Source organism: Schistocerca americana, chromosome 10, assembly GCF_021461395.2.
Source record: "Schistocerca americana isolate TAMUIC-IGC-003095 chromosome 10, iqSchAmer2.1, whole genome shotgun sequence".
Lineage (NCBI taxonomy): Eukaryota > Metazoa > Arthropoda > Insecta > Orthoptera > Acrididae > Schistocerca > Schistocerca americana.
In genome coordinates, this window is record NC_060128.1 from 111,845,385 (window position 1) to 111,865,764 (window position 20,380).

At 41.5% G+C, this 20,380-nt stretch overlaps 1 protein-coding gene across 1 annotated transcript in view; it reads left to right on the plus strand.

Moving 5' to 3' along the window:
* Positions 1–20,380, plus strand: part of LOC124552512 (tubulin-specific chaperone D) — a 192,117-nt gene that overhangs the window by 31,245 nt on the left and 140,492 nt on the right. The window contains exons 4-5 of the mRNA XM_047126801.1: positions 3,392–3,587; positions 8,567–8,846. Of these exons, the coding sequence (XP_046982757.1) occupies positions 3,392–3,587; positions 8,567–8,846 (476 nt within the window). The remainder of the gene's footprint in view (positions 1–3,391; positions 3,588–8,566; positions 8,847–20,380) is intronic.

The following is a 20,380-nucleotide window of genomic DNA, read 5'->3' on the forward strand; positions in this document are numbered from 1 at the left end:
AGCTGTGAATGTTGATATCGAGTAGAGTGCCGATAACTGTGCTGTGGGGTAATCATCGTCATCACCATCATTATTGTAGTCGTCGTCATCACCATCACCATCACCCTGGACTCGCATTCGGGAGGACGACGGTTCAATCCCGTCTCCGGCCGGCATTGAGTCAAACAGAGCTTGGATGGCGTGTACAGGTACAGCTGCCCATGCAGCTTCAACACGATACCACAGTTCATCAAGAGTAGTGACTGGTGTATTGTGACGAGCCAGTTGGTCGGCCACCATTGATCAGACGTTTTCAGTTGGTGAGAGATCTGGAGAATGTGCTGGCCATGGCAGCAGTCGAACATTTTCTGTATCCAGAAAGGCCCGTACAGGACCTGCAACATGTGGTTGTGCAGTATCCTGCTGAAATGTAAGGTTTCGCAGGGATCAAATGAAGGGTAGAGCCACGGGTCGTAACACATCTGAAATGTAACGTCCACTGTTCAAAGTGCCGTCAATGCGAACAAGAGGGGACCGAGACGTGTAACCAATGGCACCCCATACCATCATGCCGGGTGATATGCCAGTATGGCGATGACGAATACATGCTTCCAATGTGTGTTCACTGCGATGTCACCAAACACAGATGTGACCATCACAATGCTGTAAACAGAACCTGGATTCATCTGAAAAAATGACGTTTTGCCATTCGTGCACCCAGGTTCGTCATTGAGTACACCATTGCAGGTGCTCCTATCTGTGATGCAGCGTTAAGGGTAACCACAGCCACGGTCTCTGAGGTGATAGTCCGTGCTGTTGCAAATGTCGTCGAACTGTTCGTGCAGATGGTTGTTGTCTTGCAAACGTCCCCATCTGTTGACTCAGGGATCGAGATGTGGCTGCACGATCCGTTACAGCCGTGCAGATAAGATGCCTGTCATCTCGAATGCTAGTGATACGAGGCCATTGGGGTTCAGCACGGCGTTCCGTATTATTCTCCTGAACCCACCGATTTCATATTCTGCTAACAGTCATTGGATTTCGACCAACGCGAGCAGCAATGTCGCCATACGGTAAACCACAATCGCGATAGGCTACAATCCGACCTTTATCAAAGTCGGAAACGTGATGGTACGCATTTCTCCTCCTTACACGAGGCATCACAACAACATCACACCAGGCAACGCCGGTCAACTGCTGTTTGTGTATGAGAAATCGGTCGGAAACTTTCCTCATGTCAGCACGTTGTAGATGTCGCCACCGGCGCCAACCTTGTGTGAATGCTCTGAACAGCTAATCATTTGCATATCACAGCATCTTCTTCCTGTCAGTTAAATTTCGCGTCTGTGGCACGTCATCTTCGTGGTGTAGCAATTTTAATGGCCAGTAGTGTATTTGATTTGCGCGTGTGTTGGTTTTGCATATAATGGTGTGTGAAGTTTGTTTGGAGTTTTTGCCATTACAGACCTCATGCCCAGTATGCCTGTAGTCGAATTGTGTTTATGTATAGCTCGAATGGCCAAACATATATTAAATCAAGTTTAAATTTTTGTGAATTGTTTTTACTTATAAGCTTTTTCTGTGTGTGTGTGTGTGTGTGTGTGTGTGTGTGTGTGTGGTTTTTTAGAATGTACTGTTCTGTTGGTTTATCAATTTTTACTTCTGTGGCATTTGTGTGATGTAGGTGGCATCATCCATTGGACATTTCTTTAGGTTGATGATGTCATAGGCCTATTGGTGTGATGCTTTGTTTATTGTCTCAAATATTTTGTGTGTACTTGCTGTATGCAATTAGTTAAATAAAAATGTCCCTGTGAGATGGAAGATTTCTGTGGCAGAGTGCCATAAATACATGTATTAAATGGCTTTTATGTCTTAATTTTAATGTTTATTGTAGCATTGTAATTTTAGAAGTATTGGTGTCAATTTCATTGAATGCTAGATGACGACCGAACTATTTCATTTTGTTCTGTGGAAGTTTATCGTAGATTGGAACTAATTTTGTTGTCAAGAAGGAATTAAACTCAAGTGCACATTTATAAAATATATCTGTGTGACACATTTCAACAAAACCGTGTACACAAAAGCAGTTGAAGTTGAACTTTTCTGCCAGATTAAGTCTGTGTCTTATACCAGATCTGTAACCTTGCCAGTCCCGTAGCTTTAGACAAGATTCCAGGCTTGAGTACCAGTCTGGGACACAGTTTTAATTTACCAGAAAGTAAACACTTTGATGTAGAGTGAAAAATTCTCTTTAAGGAGTCCAGGTTGTGAATAGTCTTCATGCAACCGTCAAAATGACTCTGCGCACTATGGGACTTAACTTCTGAGGTCATCGGTCCCCTAGAACTTAGAACTACTTAAACCTATCTAACCTAAGGACATCACACACATCCATGCCCAAGGCAGGATTCGAACCTGTGACAGTAGCGGTCGCGCGGTTCCAGACTAGAACCGCTCGGCCACTGCAGCCGGCCATGCGATCCTCACACTGACATATTTGCGGTTGAATGTTACTTATATATCAGCATTAGCTAAATCTGAAGACAGTGTCTAAAAGACCAAAGAAAGTGTGAACAAGTTTTTTTCAGAAAGACAAAACATGAAATTAAGCAAGAAGAAAAGCGAAATCCTTGTATGTACTAAAGTTGCAATAAAAAGAAACCTATGTCTGATGGGAGACAATCTGAAGGAAATCGCCAGCTTTAAATACCCAGGTAGTAGAACAACGTAGGAGGATATATCGTGCCAATGCTTGGAGCATTGCCCTATATGGCTCAGAGATGCAGACAGCTGAGGAACCAGAATGGTAAAGACTGCAGGCTTTTGAGTTGCAGTGTTTGAAAAATCCTGAAGATTTCATGGACAGAGAGAATGGCCCTTGGATTCTTTAACAGTGTAGGAGGGGAAACATCATTGTGGAGTAAAGGAAATAGGAGGCTGATAAGTTAGACACCTAGATCCATTCTTTGTAAACTTAATAGAAGGAAAAATACTTGGGAAGAGTGGGCAAGGAAAACAAGACTTTGATATTTTGAACAGATTAAAACAAGACCTGAAACTGTCAACATATTTGGAACTGAAGAGACTTGCAGAAGAGAGAGAAAAATGAAGAAGAAAATTACTGCCAACCAATCAACAAGCAGAGCACAAAAGTAGAAGAAGAATGACTATATTCATTTACAATAAAGTTTGCTCACGGTTGCAATCCTTGTAACCATTGTTTACAAAGGCAAAAGTTAAAAGAAAGTATCTTTCATTCTGCAAACTAAAATAGTGATTAAACATCAATGTACTTTGCGAGCTGTATAAAAGAAAACGTATTTTATACAGTTTATAATTCCTCCATGTTTGTGTGTGTTTTAAAAGTAATTGAAGTAGACTCTTGACGGCATTTGCTCCTGCTCCACAGATAATTGCAGATGGAAACAGCCCAGTAGCTGCCAAGTGTGGGTGCCTGGCAGCCATTGCAGCTATTCTGAAGCATGGGAAGCGGGAAGACCTGCTGCCACACGCGCCCGACTTGTTGCGCTTCCTGCTTGGCATCAACTACCGGAATGACTCAGAAATTGTACGGCGGTATGCTATCAAGATTATGCAGAGGATAGGTGAGTGGTGTCTGTCTGTCATTCTTTTCATGTGCGAATCATTTTTATCCATTTGTCAGTTAAATTTATCAGTATTACATGAAATTGAGAATGGGTACGTAGGACTGATGAGCCATATTTTAAATACATGGCATGCAGTGGTCATCCTCCTAACCACAGAAACATCCTTATTAAACCATATGACTTTCCCAACCAACATCCATACTGCAAGTTCTTATCACGGTAGTCATTGCCACTGTAATGTTTGCGTAAATGTGATGTGTGTAGTTTGCCACTGGTGGCAATATCACTGGAGGCTCTTTACTCTTGTTACCGACTGGTCTGCAATATGTGCTTATTTTAGTTTATAAAAAAGTATGCAATATAAATACAATTTAGAAGAGCAGCCTGTGACTACTGAAAGTATTAAGTACATCTGTGTGTACATAATGCAATACTTAACCCTCTCATATGTCATGTCCTCAAATGAGGATACACAATTTTTACCCCATTTCTGTCATATTTTAAATCTGATGTGGTTGTAAGATCGCAAATTCCTTAAATGAGGACAAATAATAGTTTCAAGTATGTCTACAGTGTAAATTTTTGGCCTGTGGGAAGCTAAATTGTGTTGAATCCTGCCTAATTGTCAACTATGGGGAGTCTAGGAAACCTGCATTCTTGGATCACTAGACAACATTCAAATAAATCGTATTGATGAGTTTTTCTTACAATAAGATAAATGACAATACTTAATTCTGAGAATTACATAGATGAGTAGCAAGCAAAGGGCAACAGACAAAACAAGTAATGTTCTTCAGTATAACAATTCCAAGTTTGAGCTACATATAATGTACAAGCAAAGTAACGAGTGTTGACGCTTCTGTCCTAGTTGCTAGTCTTGACGCGCTGCTGTAAAACAGGCTGTGGCCAGTCGGGTGTGGTGCTTATTTTCTCTTTGCATAGAGGCCGCTGCTGTTGCATTTTCGTCCTGGAGAGGGGTTGGTCAGTGTGCAGTTGGTTGACACCTCCTTCACAACCCTCTCTGCTCTCTCATTCCCGACTGGCATGCCAGCACTTGATTTTACATCGTAACAAATTTTGTCGCTGCGTTCTTGATGTAGCACTGAACCTTTGTTGTGAAAGTTGTACATTGATTTGTGGATAAAGTGCTGTGTTTGAATAGGTACGTGTTGTATGATACAGTATTTTATTGTGTGTAGTACTCAGTCATTTCTGAAATTTATCTAAACCTTTAAGTTTATTTGTGTATATTCATGGAAAGAACCACAGGGTTTATGCTGGCAGAATTTTGTGTAGCATTCCCTTGGTACTAAAACTGAAAGAAAATTGGAGTAGGGGAAATAATAACAGTCCTAAGGACATGGCAGTTCTTCTGTAGCAACACCAAAAGATGATGTTATGGTCATAAGTTTGATTGACAGTTCAATTGTAACTATTGGATCATTATATGCTGGAAGAGAACTGGAAGGGATTGCTAACCAGTTTAGCTGCATTAAAAGAAAGAAAGAAAGAAAGAAACAGTTGACTTGACGGATTCTCTGCTTGCCCTTTACAATAATGATACTAGAAATCTTAGGAGGTACATGAGCATTTTCTGTGACATGCTAAATGTACCAGTGGTAACTGCCTGGACACTCTGGAAGTTGAATGAACAAGAAAAATATAGATCCATTAGCATTCAAGAGTTTCCTTTGGTAGAATGGAGGCCTACAAGGGGAAAACAGAGATTACAAGGATAGAGGTTGACTTTCAGTCGAAGTTGTTGTTGAGTCATTCAAAAAAGAGAGCCTGTCATTCCATATCCAATGAGTTAAGATTTAATGATGGATCACAATGGCCTGCTAAGTCAAGTGGTCCAAATTCTGATAGATATTACAGTCAGGACTATTGATGTAAAAAAATGTTACATCTGAGATAAGTGTAGTGTTTGTGTTTCCCTGGGTGTATGAAACAGTTTCCCTCCACAAAATAAAATTCAAAATAGTGTGTACACTGACTTCATGAAGTATTTGTTATTAATAATAAAAGTTCCGTGTAAGATGTAGTAATTTTTTTCTCACTGTCCCTGCATGAGGACACCTCCATAATGGTCTACACAAGTATGTTTTGTAGCAAAGTCTATATAAGAGAGGTCTTAAAGTACCAAAAATAAATCAACATTTTTTTTTCAATATTAACTTCATAATTTGTGTGAGAGAGGGCTTAAGTTATGTTTATTGCTGGTCACCTCTAAACTGAACGAGGTGGCACATTGGTCAGCACACTGGACTCACATTTTGGAAGGTGACAGTTCAAACTCGCATCTGGCCATCTTGATTAGGGTTTTCCATGATTTCCCTAAATCACTCAAGGCAAATGCTGGGATGGTTCCTTTGAAAAGGCAAAGCCAGTTTACTTTCCAGTTCTTTGGAAATAATCCGAACTTGTGCTCCAGTTCTAATTACCACGATGTTGGCAGCGTGTTAAACCATAACCTTCTCCTCCTTACTACTATAATATTTTATAACTATGTACTACAATAGTTTGTTTATCTACTATCTTTAACCGCCTACTCTCTGTGACAAGGAATCTGTAAGGGTGAAGCAGTAGGTGTACAGGATAGGAATGTGGCTCGGGCAACAGAGCTGGTGAGTCTGTACGGCGTACAATGATGGTGATACGAAAGTGAGGATTAGGAGGGAGTGACAGGATAGTGTACGGAAGAATAGTTAGGTTAAGGGTGAGGATGCAGTGAGTTAGCAGAGATTGAAGCCATGGACACGTTTCAACGATACGTCCCATTTGTTTAGGTTAGGAAAGCCGATGCTGGGGGAAAGATAAAGATGGCAGCCATTGAACTCAAGAATGTTGTGCACAGCAGCACTGGGTGGTCAACTATATTGTTGGTCACAGTTTGGCAGTGACCACTTATTCCGATGGACACTGGTCATGCCTACATAAAATACTTCCCAGAAACTGCACCAGAGCTGATGGCTGCAGTTCAGGTGACTGCTTTTGTTGTAGTGGGATGAGCCTACTCCAGTCCTGTCACAAACTTATCCTCCAATTCTTTGGCCTTTTTTTGCAGTGTATTTTCTTCTTATTGCAATCACAGGGTGATTGCTTGTTTTTGGGGTTCTGTACCTCAATCGGTAAAAGCGGAACCATTATAGGATCAATTTGTTGTCTGTGGGTGTGACTGTTCAAAACCATATATCTCAGGAGTGAATGGATGTTTAAAGTTGTTACACTCTAAGCTCTACAGTCACTTGCTCGTGTAAATAAATCTAACATTCTTAGCTAGTGCAGCCAGAAGATATGACCATTCATGTAACATATTTTGATACTCGCAAACTGAGCTATCAAAACCTACAGGCTATTTCCCGTTGCCATAATCGTGAAATTTGCCAAGAAGCAAGGTTTCACACAACAACCAAAGGAAAAAATCTAATTTTTTTAAATTTGTTATCATACTGTCTGTCTGTCTGTCTATTAAGACCCCTTTTCCTCAGGAGCAGGTAGACGTATGAAGTTAACATTTATATCGCACACTAATATCTATAGTTGCTTGCTAGTGTAATAAATCTAACATTCTAAGCCAGTGCAACCAAAAGATATGACCATTTATGTAACCTATATTGATACTCACAAACACATTCTTCAAAACTTTCCCCTTGATGTAGAACTTCAAGCTAAAACATTCTTGAAAGCCTTTGAATCCCTGGAACTGACATATTGGCAGTATCAGTGTTGATATTCCTCGATTCCTGGAATGGATGAACTGTCTACATACATAATTAAGTTTGCCCGGGACCCTCAATGCACAAGTCATACTCCAACAGCCCAATTATTTTATTTTTTTATTGACTGTTTCTGAGTACCGAAAACAACAGCAGGCATAACTCGAGAGTCAATTCCCTTTGTACAGAACAAATTTAAGATTCAATGTGAATGACTCGGGTTTCTTCGAGACATTCCTTAAGAGACAGTCAAATGAAAATGAGACAAAAAAAGTATCAAAAGTAATCACCATAAATGTTAACACTTTTATCCCACTGAGAGACAAGATGGTTACTGCCCCCGTGGAAAAATATTTATGATTGTCTATATAACCATGATTGTACCTAGTTGTGGACCTCTTCATCCGAAGCAAATCAACAGCCGTGAAGAGCTTCCCAGTAAAACTTCTGCAGTGTAGCATCATTCTGTATCAGGATGATGCCTGCCCACATGTTACCAGTTTCATTTAATCATGCTGCAGAAGTTTCACTGGGAAACCTTCACACATCCTCCATATAGTCCCAATCTCTCCCCATGCAATTTCTATATTTTTGGAGCCCTGAAGAAAGATATTTGTGGTCACCAGTTTGCTTTGGATAAAGAGGTGCATGCCTATATAGAATAACAGTTTCATACACTACCACAAACATTTTTCCGTGAAGGCATTGACTGTCTTGTCTCTCAGTAGGATAAATCTATTAGCAGTTATGGTGATTATTCCTGAAATAATAAACACAATGTATTATGACTACTCTCTCTGGCTGCCTGCACTCTGTTTTGTCTGGCCTCAGCAGCCTGAGACAGTGGTCGCACTTGCGTGTGTGTGTGTGTGTGTGTGTGTGTGTGTGTGTGTGTGTGTGTTGTCTAATTCAGAACAAGGCCTTTTGGACAAAAGCTTACTTATTTAACAGTCTTTCTGTTGTGCCTGTCTGCAATTCAACATCTCCATTGTTATTATTCAATCCTGGATTTTCCATTGTTTGAAATAATAGACAGTTTACTTACTTTTTCCATTTGTCTCATTTCCATTAGACTGCTCCAAATACTAATTTGTATGTCCTGTGTGAGGCTTAATATGCTGTGGCAATATGCTGTTTTTTTCTAGACTCCAAGCCCCTTGCCTAAGTACATGTGAAGATAGTGTTTACTCTTTTTTTTTCCCCCTCCAAGCTGCAACAAAGTGTAAAAGACTGAACAACACTTGTTAACTATATCAGGTCTGACATTCCTGAAACCCCGTGTTGCCAAGTGGCGGTACAACCGTGGCAGCCGTTCACTGGCGGCAAACCTGAGTGTGACGCGGACGACTGCCAGTGGTGACATTGGCGCCAGAACTGCCAACGGCGCCCCAGCAACTATCCCTGTCATGCCACAACACCAGCAGCCCGTGGTAGCAGCGCCAGAAGATGATGATGACGATGTGGAGGTGCCGGAGGAGGTGGAGGAAGTGATCGAGGAACTGATGCAAGGGCTTAGGGACATCAACACACAGATCAGGTAAGACTTAATTTTCACTACAGTTTTTAGGTTATTTTCTGATTCATAAAGAGACTAGATATTCTCATTACTGAGAAGTCACCCAGGTGAATGAAGCCTATAAAATTTTGTATAGGTTTACCTTAGTATTGCGTTGTTTTTACAGAATTGAAGATGTGGTTGTTAAACATTACTATTATCTTGAATTACTGCATTCAGCCATTTGATATTGTCGTTCTTGTTGAACAAAGCATTTTGAGAGAGAACAATCTCCCTTCTACTACCTGTACGTCTACACATGTACTCCACAATCCACTGTATGGTTCATGGTGGAGAGTGCCTTGTTACGTTGTTAGTCATTTCCTCTCCTGTGCCACTCATACATAGAGCAAGGGAAAAATGACTTTCTATTTACCTCCATATGAGTCCTCATTTATCTTATATTCTTGGATTTTACATGCTCATATCACTTTGTAGTGTTACGCCTAGATATTCAGTTGATGTGACTTTGTCAAGCAGCACACTACTAATGCTGTGTCTCTATGTTACATTGATTTTTATATGTGTCCATACGAGATTTTCACTAACAACACTTCCCATTTGCAAAGTGTTTATACAGTTAAGAACCGTATACCACGTATTTAAAATGTGTAATGTATTAATTTGAAATAAATTGATCAAGAACTTTGCGAGAATTTTGGTAACAACTTTGAAGAGCAACTTGTCTTTTTATAGTAGTATAGGTTCGTGGTTCTTACACAAAATGCATTTTGGCGGCAGTAGAATCATTCTGCAGTCAGCTTCAAATGCAAGTTTGCTAAATTTTCTCGATAGTGTCCTCCTCGACCGTACACTGCTATTTCTTCCCCTCCCCTGCCCCTCCAGATTGCTGCCTCCATTTCACGTGACAGTTGCATTGTGGTCTGAGCTACCAAAGTTGGCTGCCATGTGTGCGTGAGTGTGCTTGCTTGTGTGAATGAATGGTATGTGTTTCTCTTTCTTTTTCTGATGACAGCTGTGGCCGAAAGCTTATGTATAAGTGTCTTTTAAATGTGCCTGTCTGCAAATTAACAAGTCATCTTTATGGTAAGTAGCAATCTGTATTTTCCTACATTGTTGATATTCCACTCTGGAGTTTCCATTGTTTGACACCTAGATATTTAATTGATGCGACCGTGTGAAGCAGCACGCTACTCGAATATCACAAGATTGTTTTTCCTACTCGTCTGCATTAACTTTCATTTATCTACGTACATAATTTGAACTAGAAGTTTTGTCTAAGTCAGGCTGTTCCAACTGAGCTCCAGGGAGCCGGAGCGCTCCGGAGCGCTCACTGCGGCAGCTCGGAGCCCGCGTGGAGGGGGAAAGCGAACTCACTGGCCCCTGGCCGCATGCAGCCGCAACTGACGCAATAATCCGTGTTCAATGACAGCTATGACCAGCCGCGGGAGCCCTGTACCTCTATTGGAGGATACCTTTCTATTCATTGAGAGGGATGGTCGTCCGCAGTGTCTTGTATGTCATGAAGTGTTTAATTCTGCGAAGAGGTACAATATACAACGACATTATACACGTCTTCACGCAGCGCACTACGATCAGGTAGAAGGCGTTGCACGTGGAGAACTGGTAGCCAGGCTTAAGAACGACATACCAGGAGACTTAAGTTTAAAAACAGTTTCGTAATACGGAGGGTATCAAAACATGCAACATAGTTTGTGTTCTGTAATGCGTTTATAATTTTCGGGTGAATGAGAGCGGAGAAAACACTACTGAATCTGCAATCCGAGCAAGCTACAGGGTCGCTCACATCATTGCGACGAGTGGCAAGCCGTTTTCGGTGGGACCACTCGTAAAATCGTGCATGGTAGCAGTTGCAGAATGTTTGTTTCCAAGGGAGGTGCAGGCAATTGAAGGGGTTTGCCTGTCGAAGCAAACAATGTCACGTCGAATCCTGGACATGGCAGTGGATTTAGACACAGCTCAGGAAAAAGGCGGAGAGCTTTGTTGCATTTTCGCTAGCGCTTGGCGAAAGTACCAACATATCGGACTGCGCTCAGCTTGCAGTCTTTGTGCGTGGTGTCGACATGGAGCTGCAAGTAACTGAAGAACTCTTGGATGTGGTACCACTCGATTACACCGTGACATAACGTGACATTTTTGAAACTATTTGTGAATCAGTGGACAACATGAATTTTCCGTGGGATAAGCTCCATTCTGTAGCGACAGACGGTGCACCACAAATAATCGGGCATCACCAAGGTTTTGCTTCTCGTTTGAAAAATAAACTCAGGGACGAATTCGGGAAAGACATTATGACTCTTCATTGTTTTATTCTCCAAGAGGCACTGTGCGCTGAAACAGTACAGCTAGGTGGCGTAATGAAAGATGTGAAGTGTGTGAATTTTGTGCGGCGTCACAGTATGAATCATCGCCAATTCAAAGGATTCCTGAAAGGTATCGAAGCGGAGTATGGGGATATACCTTACCACAGTACAGTTCGTTGGCTGAGTCGGGGAAAAGTTCTCGATGTTTCCTTTGCCATGCGTGAGGAAATATCCCTTTTTCTCGAAATGAAAGGGGAAGAAATGCGTTGTCTTAAAGATATGAAATGGATGTCAGACCTGGCGTTCCTAGCTGACATAACTATGCATCTGATTAATTTAAATCTGTCATTGCAGGGCAAAGGGCAGCTAATCGTTGACATGCACGACCAGATCAGAGCGTTCATGGACAAGTTACGTTTATTTGAGAGGCAGATGAGTAATGGACATTTAACGTTCTTCAATCGTCTTGCTTCTTTAAAAGTACCTGAAGGTACTACTTTCGGCGATTACCAAGCAAAGTTAAAGCAGCTCATCACGTCGTTTGAAACACGATTCCCAGACCTCACTAGATTGGAAATGGAACTTAGGTGTTCAGCACTCCTTTTTCAGTTTCCCCTGATGACTTGTCATCGTCACTTCAATTGGAGCTTATTGATTTGCAAAAGTCAACTTTGTTGAAAGAGAGGTACTACAACACGTTGCATTTGTCATGATGATATCGTTCATTACAGCAAAAAACATTTCCCTAGCTTCACGACAATACCGCTCAGACCATGTGCATGTTTGGATCTACGTTTTGTTGTGAGCAGCTTTTCTCAGCAATGAAAAGAGTAAAAAGTAAGGAACGGTCGTTTCTTCAGGATGCAACAATGAAGGCCACCCTTCGCATTAACGCTGCGAACACTTTGACGCCTGATATTTCCGATCTTGTAATGCAACGAAAATGTCAAGCTACAGAGGCCCAATAAATTTAGTATGCAATTTCTTGTGGAACAATTTTTTCTTGTTTATTTCCTGAACATCGTATTTCCTGGTGTAGCATGCCACCACGTCTTAGCAGCTAAGAGTATGATGTTGTAGATCCTGTAAGACGCAGCTGGCTCATCAAAACGCTTGCCTTGCCGCCTGCCTCAGCCAGCCGTGCCACGTGCCGGCGTGCCGGCCCACTTGACTGGTCGTAGCGAGCGACGCGGCTCCCTGGAGCAGGGAGCGCTCCGCGGCTCACAACGGAGCCGACGAGCTGGAACAGCCTGGTCTAAGTTGTCCTGTATCCTCCTACAGCCACTCGTACACCCCAGCATCATCAGCAGATCGCTGCTCACCATGTCTGTCAGATCATTTGTGTGTATAGAGAATAAGAATGGTCCTATCACACTTCCCAGGGGTATTCCTGATGATATCCTTGCCTTTGAATATGCAGGCCTATACCATTTTCTTTGGCACTTCAGTGTAGATTCCAAGTACTTGCGTATAGTTGTGAACTTATTTTCATGTTAGGAACTAGTGAAATAGTTTGTTATTATTTGTGAACGTCAACAAAGACCATTTGTGTTGAACTCATTGTGTTTTTAAACATAGGGGATGGACTACATGCCCATGTTTTTCTTTTGGAAGTGTTCCAAGTCCAGGACACTTGACATTCAACCTCTGTAGAAGCACTATTTTTGTCAACTGCAATGAACACACTCCCTATTAGGTCATCTAATCCGTCTTCCCAATATATGTTCTATGACTTTCAAAATGTTTCAGAGCTTTCTGCTTCGAGTATCAGCCAGTTCTGGGTACCAAAATAATTTGAGCATAAGAAATTTCCTGGAGGGCAGTAAATTCAGAAACTTCATTATGACTACTTCAACAGTTTACTGATAAAATTTTGCCAGTTGAGCACAGTCTGATTTTGCTATCTGTGTGTTGACTGGTGAGTGTTTTCATCTTCGCTACTTTGAAACATAATTCTTCTAATGAACAATTGCTCATAACTTTTAAGGTATGTGTTTTAGAGCGCAATTTTATTGGACTTTTTTTATTGTTTTGGTCCATACTGCCACTCCCCAAACTATGGAAAGCAAAGAGCTTGCAGTAGAAGAGATTTGTTTTACAGTATCGAAGATGAGAAATTGCTCGTAGCTCTTAAGGTATGCATTTTCGACCCTCTGTTTACTGTGTCATTTTTGCTTCTAATATCGTGTACTTTCAAATGTATGCATTTATGCCATTAATTATGGTATGCCATGTATATGCTTGCACTTGCATGGTGACTGTCACAAAAAGTTCTGTTGTCATCTTTGTGAAACTGGGTTAGCTAATACTTAAGAAGTCATGGGATGTGAATCTGCTGTGATGTCTATGAGTGTGGACATGTAGACTCATTTATATGGTCTTGTGTGGGAGATAATGGGCCAAGTAGGTGACTTGTCTGGAAAACCTGAAAAGTTGGGCATTCTCAGAGAAATTGAATTTACAAAATAAATAAATAAATAAATATTTGAGGAAATCTTAGAGAATTTTGGGAAGTTATGAGGGGAGGTAAAAAGTTTATTGACAGAAAGGAACATACTTAGTCATTTTGATAGAAATCACTCTGAGACTGGTCCAGAAATAATCGATTGTGGACTCATGTAAGGAATGTGAAGAAGTGTATTGAGTTGTTGCCATATTTTTTGTCTAGTGTTCCTCTTTTTGGTTAGTAGGGAGGATGACATTGGTAATATAACTGTGTTTCAAAGTATTACAGTTGGATATTATTTCTCTACCAACAAAAAAATGAGTCAGTTTTGTTTATATCTCATTTTCAGTCCTAGCTGAACTTGGAATAATCATTATTCATGACATGACAATTCTAAAAGTAGTGAAGTTAAACTTACTCCTAAAAACAACAAAAAATGGTTCAGGGAAATTTTGAATTTCAATGTGGAAGATCCTAGAAATATTGGAGAAATCTTTTGATGATGTAAAAGTTTCCATCCTGTGGACAGAGAGCTTTTGAAAAGCAGCATGTTGTGTGAAGATGACTAAAAAGCAATGTGCCTACTGTCATTAAATATAGAGAGAAATCAGAATTTTTAATGACAGTTACACCACAAAATTGTGAAGGTTCTGTGTTTCTAGCAATTTTTGTTTGACTGGCATGTGTGCAGAAGGCCGTAGCTTGGCTCCTGCTAAGGTGCTCTAATGACACTACCATCATCTTCCTGCAAACAACATGATCACTTGTCTTCAGCTTTCAAATGAGGTCAACATACAGATTGTCACACTGTGGACAATGGCAGCTGCTACTAGCCACCAGTAACAAACAGCCCTCATCTGACACTGTCAAACAGATGCCTCTCGGAAATGTTGTGGAATACATAAGACAGTTATCTGGTGACAGATTGGAGAGCCATATATTGAAAATTATTTAATAGGAAGCTAAGAAATTAAAAGCAGGTTTTTGTATCTGTGGGGTCGTGACAACGCCGCAAAATCGTCCAGTTGGCACAAATGTAATTAATATAGCCGGTGATGGCTCGATTACAGAAGCTGCAGATTTGGATCCTGTAAGAGGAAAACAAACTTGTCGGGTGGGTCAACCTGTGGGGACGCAGTGTGTCCGAACCCTGTACAGAGAAAGGCACAAAATGTGACTGGCACAAATGACTGACAGCTGGCATGGAGCACGGTGTAATGCAAAGGCATGGTCAAAGTTGATCAGTTTCAGCATATGAACTGACTGGTCCGGCTGATTGTCCCTGGAAATTAAACTGCAGGGTCAGCAGCTCTGCCCATACGACACTTTGTGTGCGCCATCTGTTACATTTTGCTGCACTATGCTGCCATGAGACCTTCACCAGCTCGTTTATCGATGTCTGCTGTGAGGGTTACTAAATAGGTGAACAAGGAAAGGTTAAGAACTGTGACTGTGAGTCCATCACTGAACCCATGTCTCTTTTTCCATCTTTTGATATAGTTAGCAGTACTCTTATATTGAGATTTAATAGGTAATATAACGTCCTTGGTTGTAGCTAATAATTAATAAGAAATACTTGGCTTTAAAGTCACTTTTTATTGGCTAGAATTTCAGTCTAAATATGTTTCAGTTCACACTAACATGTCACTGCCTTAACATCACTAGTTTCACTCCAGTCAGTTTCAGTCCGGCATTTTTCCCGTGTAAACTACTGAATCTTAAATTAATTGCCGTTTTAGACAAAAAAGTAATCCCCCACCTACTCTAATTATTTAATGAATGGAAGTCCCATGTATGAAACACCCGATTTCCTGAACTGTGTGTTGGTAAATGATATAATTTTGAACATACATTCATTGGTATATGTAGACACTGTCTGCGAGTAGAGTTAGTGATAAAAGAAGTACTAAATTAAAATGTCATTCCTGATGCTGTAGTTTTACTGCATCAAAAGTGAAAATATGGTATTATTTATCCTTTCATCATTTTGTGAGGGGTGACAGCAAGAAAAAGTTTTGTAAAGATTTGAAATTACGTGCAAAGTTTGTCGGATGTCGCTAAGTGCTCTCATTCCCAGGTACTGGATGAATATTATCTGGGTAATTTGCTGCTATAGGTTATGCTGCCTCAAAACATTTACACAGTTTCTAACTGTAATACTTATCCTACTGTGTTGATATAAGATTACATCTCTTAAAGAGTAGATTATGGCAGCATTTTAAATTTGGTCGATAACTGTACAAAATATTCAAAATCTTGCTTTTATTGTAGACAGGCAACCTGCAACAGGGGTTGTGTCCTCAGTTAACCATTTAGTAATACAGATTCTATTTCTCGTTTAAACCACTAAACCTGTGACACATTCCATTCCATTCCATGGAATTCCTTAATTAATATGTTTCCTTTTATTGCAGTGCCATTCTTATTTCCTGTTGCCATTTATATCACTGAGAACAACATTATGTTGCCACTCACTGTAAAGACAACTCGTTGAGTTGAAGACTGACAAAACGAAAAGACTTGTGCAATGAGCGTTTGGCCAAAGCCTTCTTCAGAATATAAAAGAAAAAAACACGCACACAAGCACACTTCGTGCATACGTGACCACTCTCTCTGCGGCCAGAATGCAATGGTGTTGCGTTGAGTGGTAGCAGCAATCTGGAGTGAGGCGAGGATGGGGAAGGGATAGCAGGGTACGAGTGGGGGAAGAGAAGTCAGCGTTGCCTAATGGAGCATGCAGGAACTAGGTGATGGCCAGACAGCTCCCTGGCGTAGCTCCCTCTTGCGTCGTCGAGATGCTGTGGGCGAGGGATAGGTGGGGGTGGAGGGATGGGGAGCGGGAAAGGCGTAGAGAGGGCAAAGGCTGGTGGCACTGGCAGAGAGCAGAGCAGAATGATGGTGGGGGACATAAATTGGGGTAGGTGATAGGACAGAGGAGGTGGTATCTGTTGGGTGGAGGGTGTGGAGACAGTATGTTACTGTAGGCTGAGGCCAGTCTGATTTTGGCAGCAGAGAATGTGTCATAAGAATAACTCGCATCTGCATAGTTCACAGAAGTTGGTGGTGATGGGGAGGATCCAGATGGACCGAGATGTGAAGCAGCCAATGAAATCAGCTGGTTGTTGTGCCACAGGGTGGCCCACTTTGCTCTTGGCCACAGTTTGGCAGTCTCCATTCATCTTGGTAGAAAGTTGGTTGGTAGTCATACCAATATAAAAAGCTACACAATGATTGCCGCAAAGCTGGGATATGTGACATGCCCCCGCCTCTGATGGGGCAGGATAAGCCTGTAACACTACTAGAATAGGAGATGCTGCATGGGCAGATTGAGCAGGTCTTACACCTGAGTCTTTCACAGTGGTATGATCCCTGTGGCTATGGATTGGGATTGGGAGTGACATAGGGAAGGACTAGGGTGTTGTGGAGTGGGTGATAGAATAACTTTAGGAGGTATGGGAAGGAGCCTGGTTGGGATTGTTATTATTAATTTTTAAAATTTGCTTTCAGGACATGTCATTACAGCAATCTCAGCAGTGGAATATCAGTATTGATGATACGAATGTGAGGACAACACAACACTCAGTCCCCAACTGGAGAAAATCTCTGACCCAGCCACCGATCTAACCTGGGCCCCTCCAGTTAGCAATCCGCTGCAGTGACCGTGCAGTTACCACAGCAGACATCTAGTGTAGGATATCACTCATTTCAGGGAATTATGATAGATAGTCAAAACCCTTTCAAAGAATGTTGTTCAGTTGTTCCATTCCAGGGTGGTATTGGCTACTGAAGGGTGTGCTCCTTTGTAACTGGTTTGGTTAGGTGGTGGTTGAATAAGGGATGTGTGGTGATATGTCAGTAGAAATTGAATTGTGGACAAGGTTTGGGAGATAATGCCTGTCTGTGAAGTCCTTTGTGAGACCTTCATTATGCTGGGGGAGGGACTTCTTATCACTGCAGATATGCCATCCCTGGCTGTTCGGGCTGTGTGGTAGAGATTTTTTGGTGATGCAGGAATGACAGCTGTTGAAGTGCAGGTATTGTTGGTGAGATTAATGAGGACAGATGTGTGGACAGAGTGATCAGAGAGGAGGTCGACATCCAGGATGATGACATGCTGGCGTAAGGAGGACCAGGTGAATTGGATGCGGGAGAAGATCTTGAGGTTGTGAAGGAAGGTGGATAGGGTGTTGTCTTGGCCCTAAGTTCAGATCATTAAGGTCTCATTGTTGACCAGGTGTTTGATATTCCAACTTGGACTTTCCATTGTTTTATTTCATTTAAGATTTTCTGAACCTCTGTACCGGCTACTCAAAAACACGTACACTCTCAGTTCTAAAAACTTGCATTGGTGAGATGACAATGGCTGCAAAAATTCCATCTCTAAAAGAACTTGTCACCCTGGGGTTCTAATGTGTAAATAAATGAGATGATTTCAGTCTCAATTACACAAATCATTTCAGCAACTGTTAACTGACTGCCTCACTTCTGTTTTTGCAGAAACCAACATACTAAACAGAGTGCTGAATAATAAATGAAAAGCGCCAGTTATTATAATGCTGTTCTACCAAGAACCAACAGAAGATTCAGATAACAGTGCTGAATGTTTTCTACAATTAAAATTTATTGATTCCACTACTCTTGTCAGCCACCTCTCTGAAAGTCTTCTTTACAGTGCCAGTGCTGTGAGTATTGCAGCAAGTTTAAATGTGGAGAACCATGTGGCAAGCTCAGTTGTTCTGTGAGGCACAATTAGGTAGCGTAAGGGATAGAGCTCTGCGAATGAAAAGCAGATGTTAGACTTTTGACTTTCAATCTTACACACTGTGTTAACTCCTGACATCTTCTGACAAGGTAGAACATTATGACTGCTGCCTGCTGAGAGACTGAATGCCACTTGGTGACGTTGCAGGTATATGATGTAAGGAAAATAGAGTGGGACAGAGATAAATGGGGGATCGTTAGAGTGACGATATGGGCTGTAAGCAGTTTTGAGCAGGGCAGATTGCTAAGGCCTGGGACCTTGGAACAAGGAACTTGGAAATGGAAGAGCTGGTTGGCAGTTTGTGTGCTACTGTCGTGAGCCTCTATTGAAAGTGGCTGACAAGTTGTTGAAAGTTCACACCCCATTCAGATCTGATGTTCGGAAGCTTACACAATCTGTAAAGCAGGATTGGTGGTAAACTGTGAGGGATCTGATGACGGAATACAGTGGTGGTGCAGGCTCAAGGGTTGTTGTGCACTCTGTTCAGCATGTACTGTTGAATGTTGTTTTCTGCAGCAGACAACCCCTACATGTTCCTGCATTTGCTCAATGACGTCATCAGTTACAAGTGTTGTAGGCACAGGACCATCGAGATTGGACTGTGGATTAGTGGAAATGTGTTGCCTTATCTGAAGAATGAAATTTCTTGTTAACCCAGGTCGAAGGTCGTGTCCAGGTAAGCTGTCATCCGTGCAGTGCAGAAACGTTTGACACGGTGCCCCTATGCAGACTGTTCGTGAAGGTACAAAAGATTTGTGAGTACCTTGAAGACTTCTTACATAATAGAACCCAGTATGTTGTCCTCGACAGTAAGTGTTCATCTGAGACTAGAGTATTGTGAGTAGTGCCCCAGGTATCTGTGACAGGACCACTGTCATTTTCTGTATGCATAAATGATCTGACAGACAGGCTGAGCAACAATCTGTGACTGGTTGTGGATGTTGTACGGGAAGGTGTAGTCATTGAGTGTAGGAGGATATGAGAGGGCTTTGGACAAAATTTCTAGTTGGTGTGATGAATGGCAGCTATCTCTAAATTTAGAAAAATCTAATTTGCTGCAGACGAGTAGGAAGAACAATCCTGTAATGTTCAAATATATCATTAGTAGTGTCCTGCCTTACACGGTCACATCATTTAAATATTTGTGTGTAACGTTACAAAGCAGTGTGAAATGAAATGGAAAGAGCATGTAAGGATTGTAGAGGGGAAGGTGAATGGTTGACTTTGGCTTATTGGGAGAGTTTTAGGAAAGGCTGCTTCATCTGTAAATGGGATCATGTGTAGAACATTAGTGCAACCCTTGCTTGCATACTGCTCGAGTGTTCAGGGTCCCAACCAGGTCAGATTTAAAGGATGATATTGAAGCAATTTAGAAGTGGGCTGCTAGTTTTGTTACCAGTAGTTTTGATCAACGCACAAGTATTACAGAGATGCTTCAGGAACTCAAAGAACATTGCAGGAGGGAAGGCAACATTCTTTTTGGAACACTGTTGAAAAATTTGAAGCTGACTGCAGAGCATGTCTGCTGCCACCAACTTACATTTCACATAAAGACCATGGCAATCAGAACAGGGAGATCCACGGTGGGTCTAATTTTTGCTGTAAGACAACTGCAGGAACAGTACCATGAATATGGAATAGATCTACTAATGACCTTGCTGGACATTGAAAAAGCGTATGATAGTGAATGTAGAAGCGAAGTGTGGAAAGAGAACAGAGGAGTAGCAAAACACATTATGTGGAGGACAAGGGAAATGTACCATGGAAGTGTGAGGTGTGTGAAAGTTGGAGGAGAGAGATCAACTTGGATTGAATAGAAGAATGGCTTGAGGCAGGGAAGTGCACTTTCTCTACATTGTAGTGATGGATGATATAATGAGTACAGTAGCACAAGTAATTGGTGAAGGAAAGATGAAAGCTATGGTGTTCGAAGATGATATGATGATTTGGAGGATAAAGAGGAGGAAGTACAAGAGCATTTGGACATATGGAATGAACAGTACGAGAATATGGGTGAAATTTA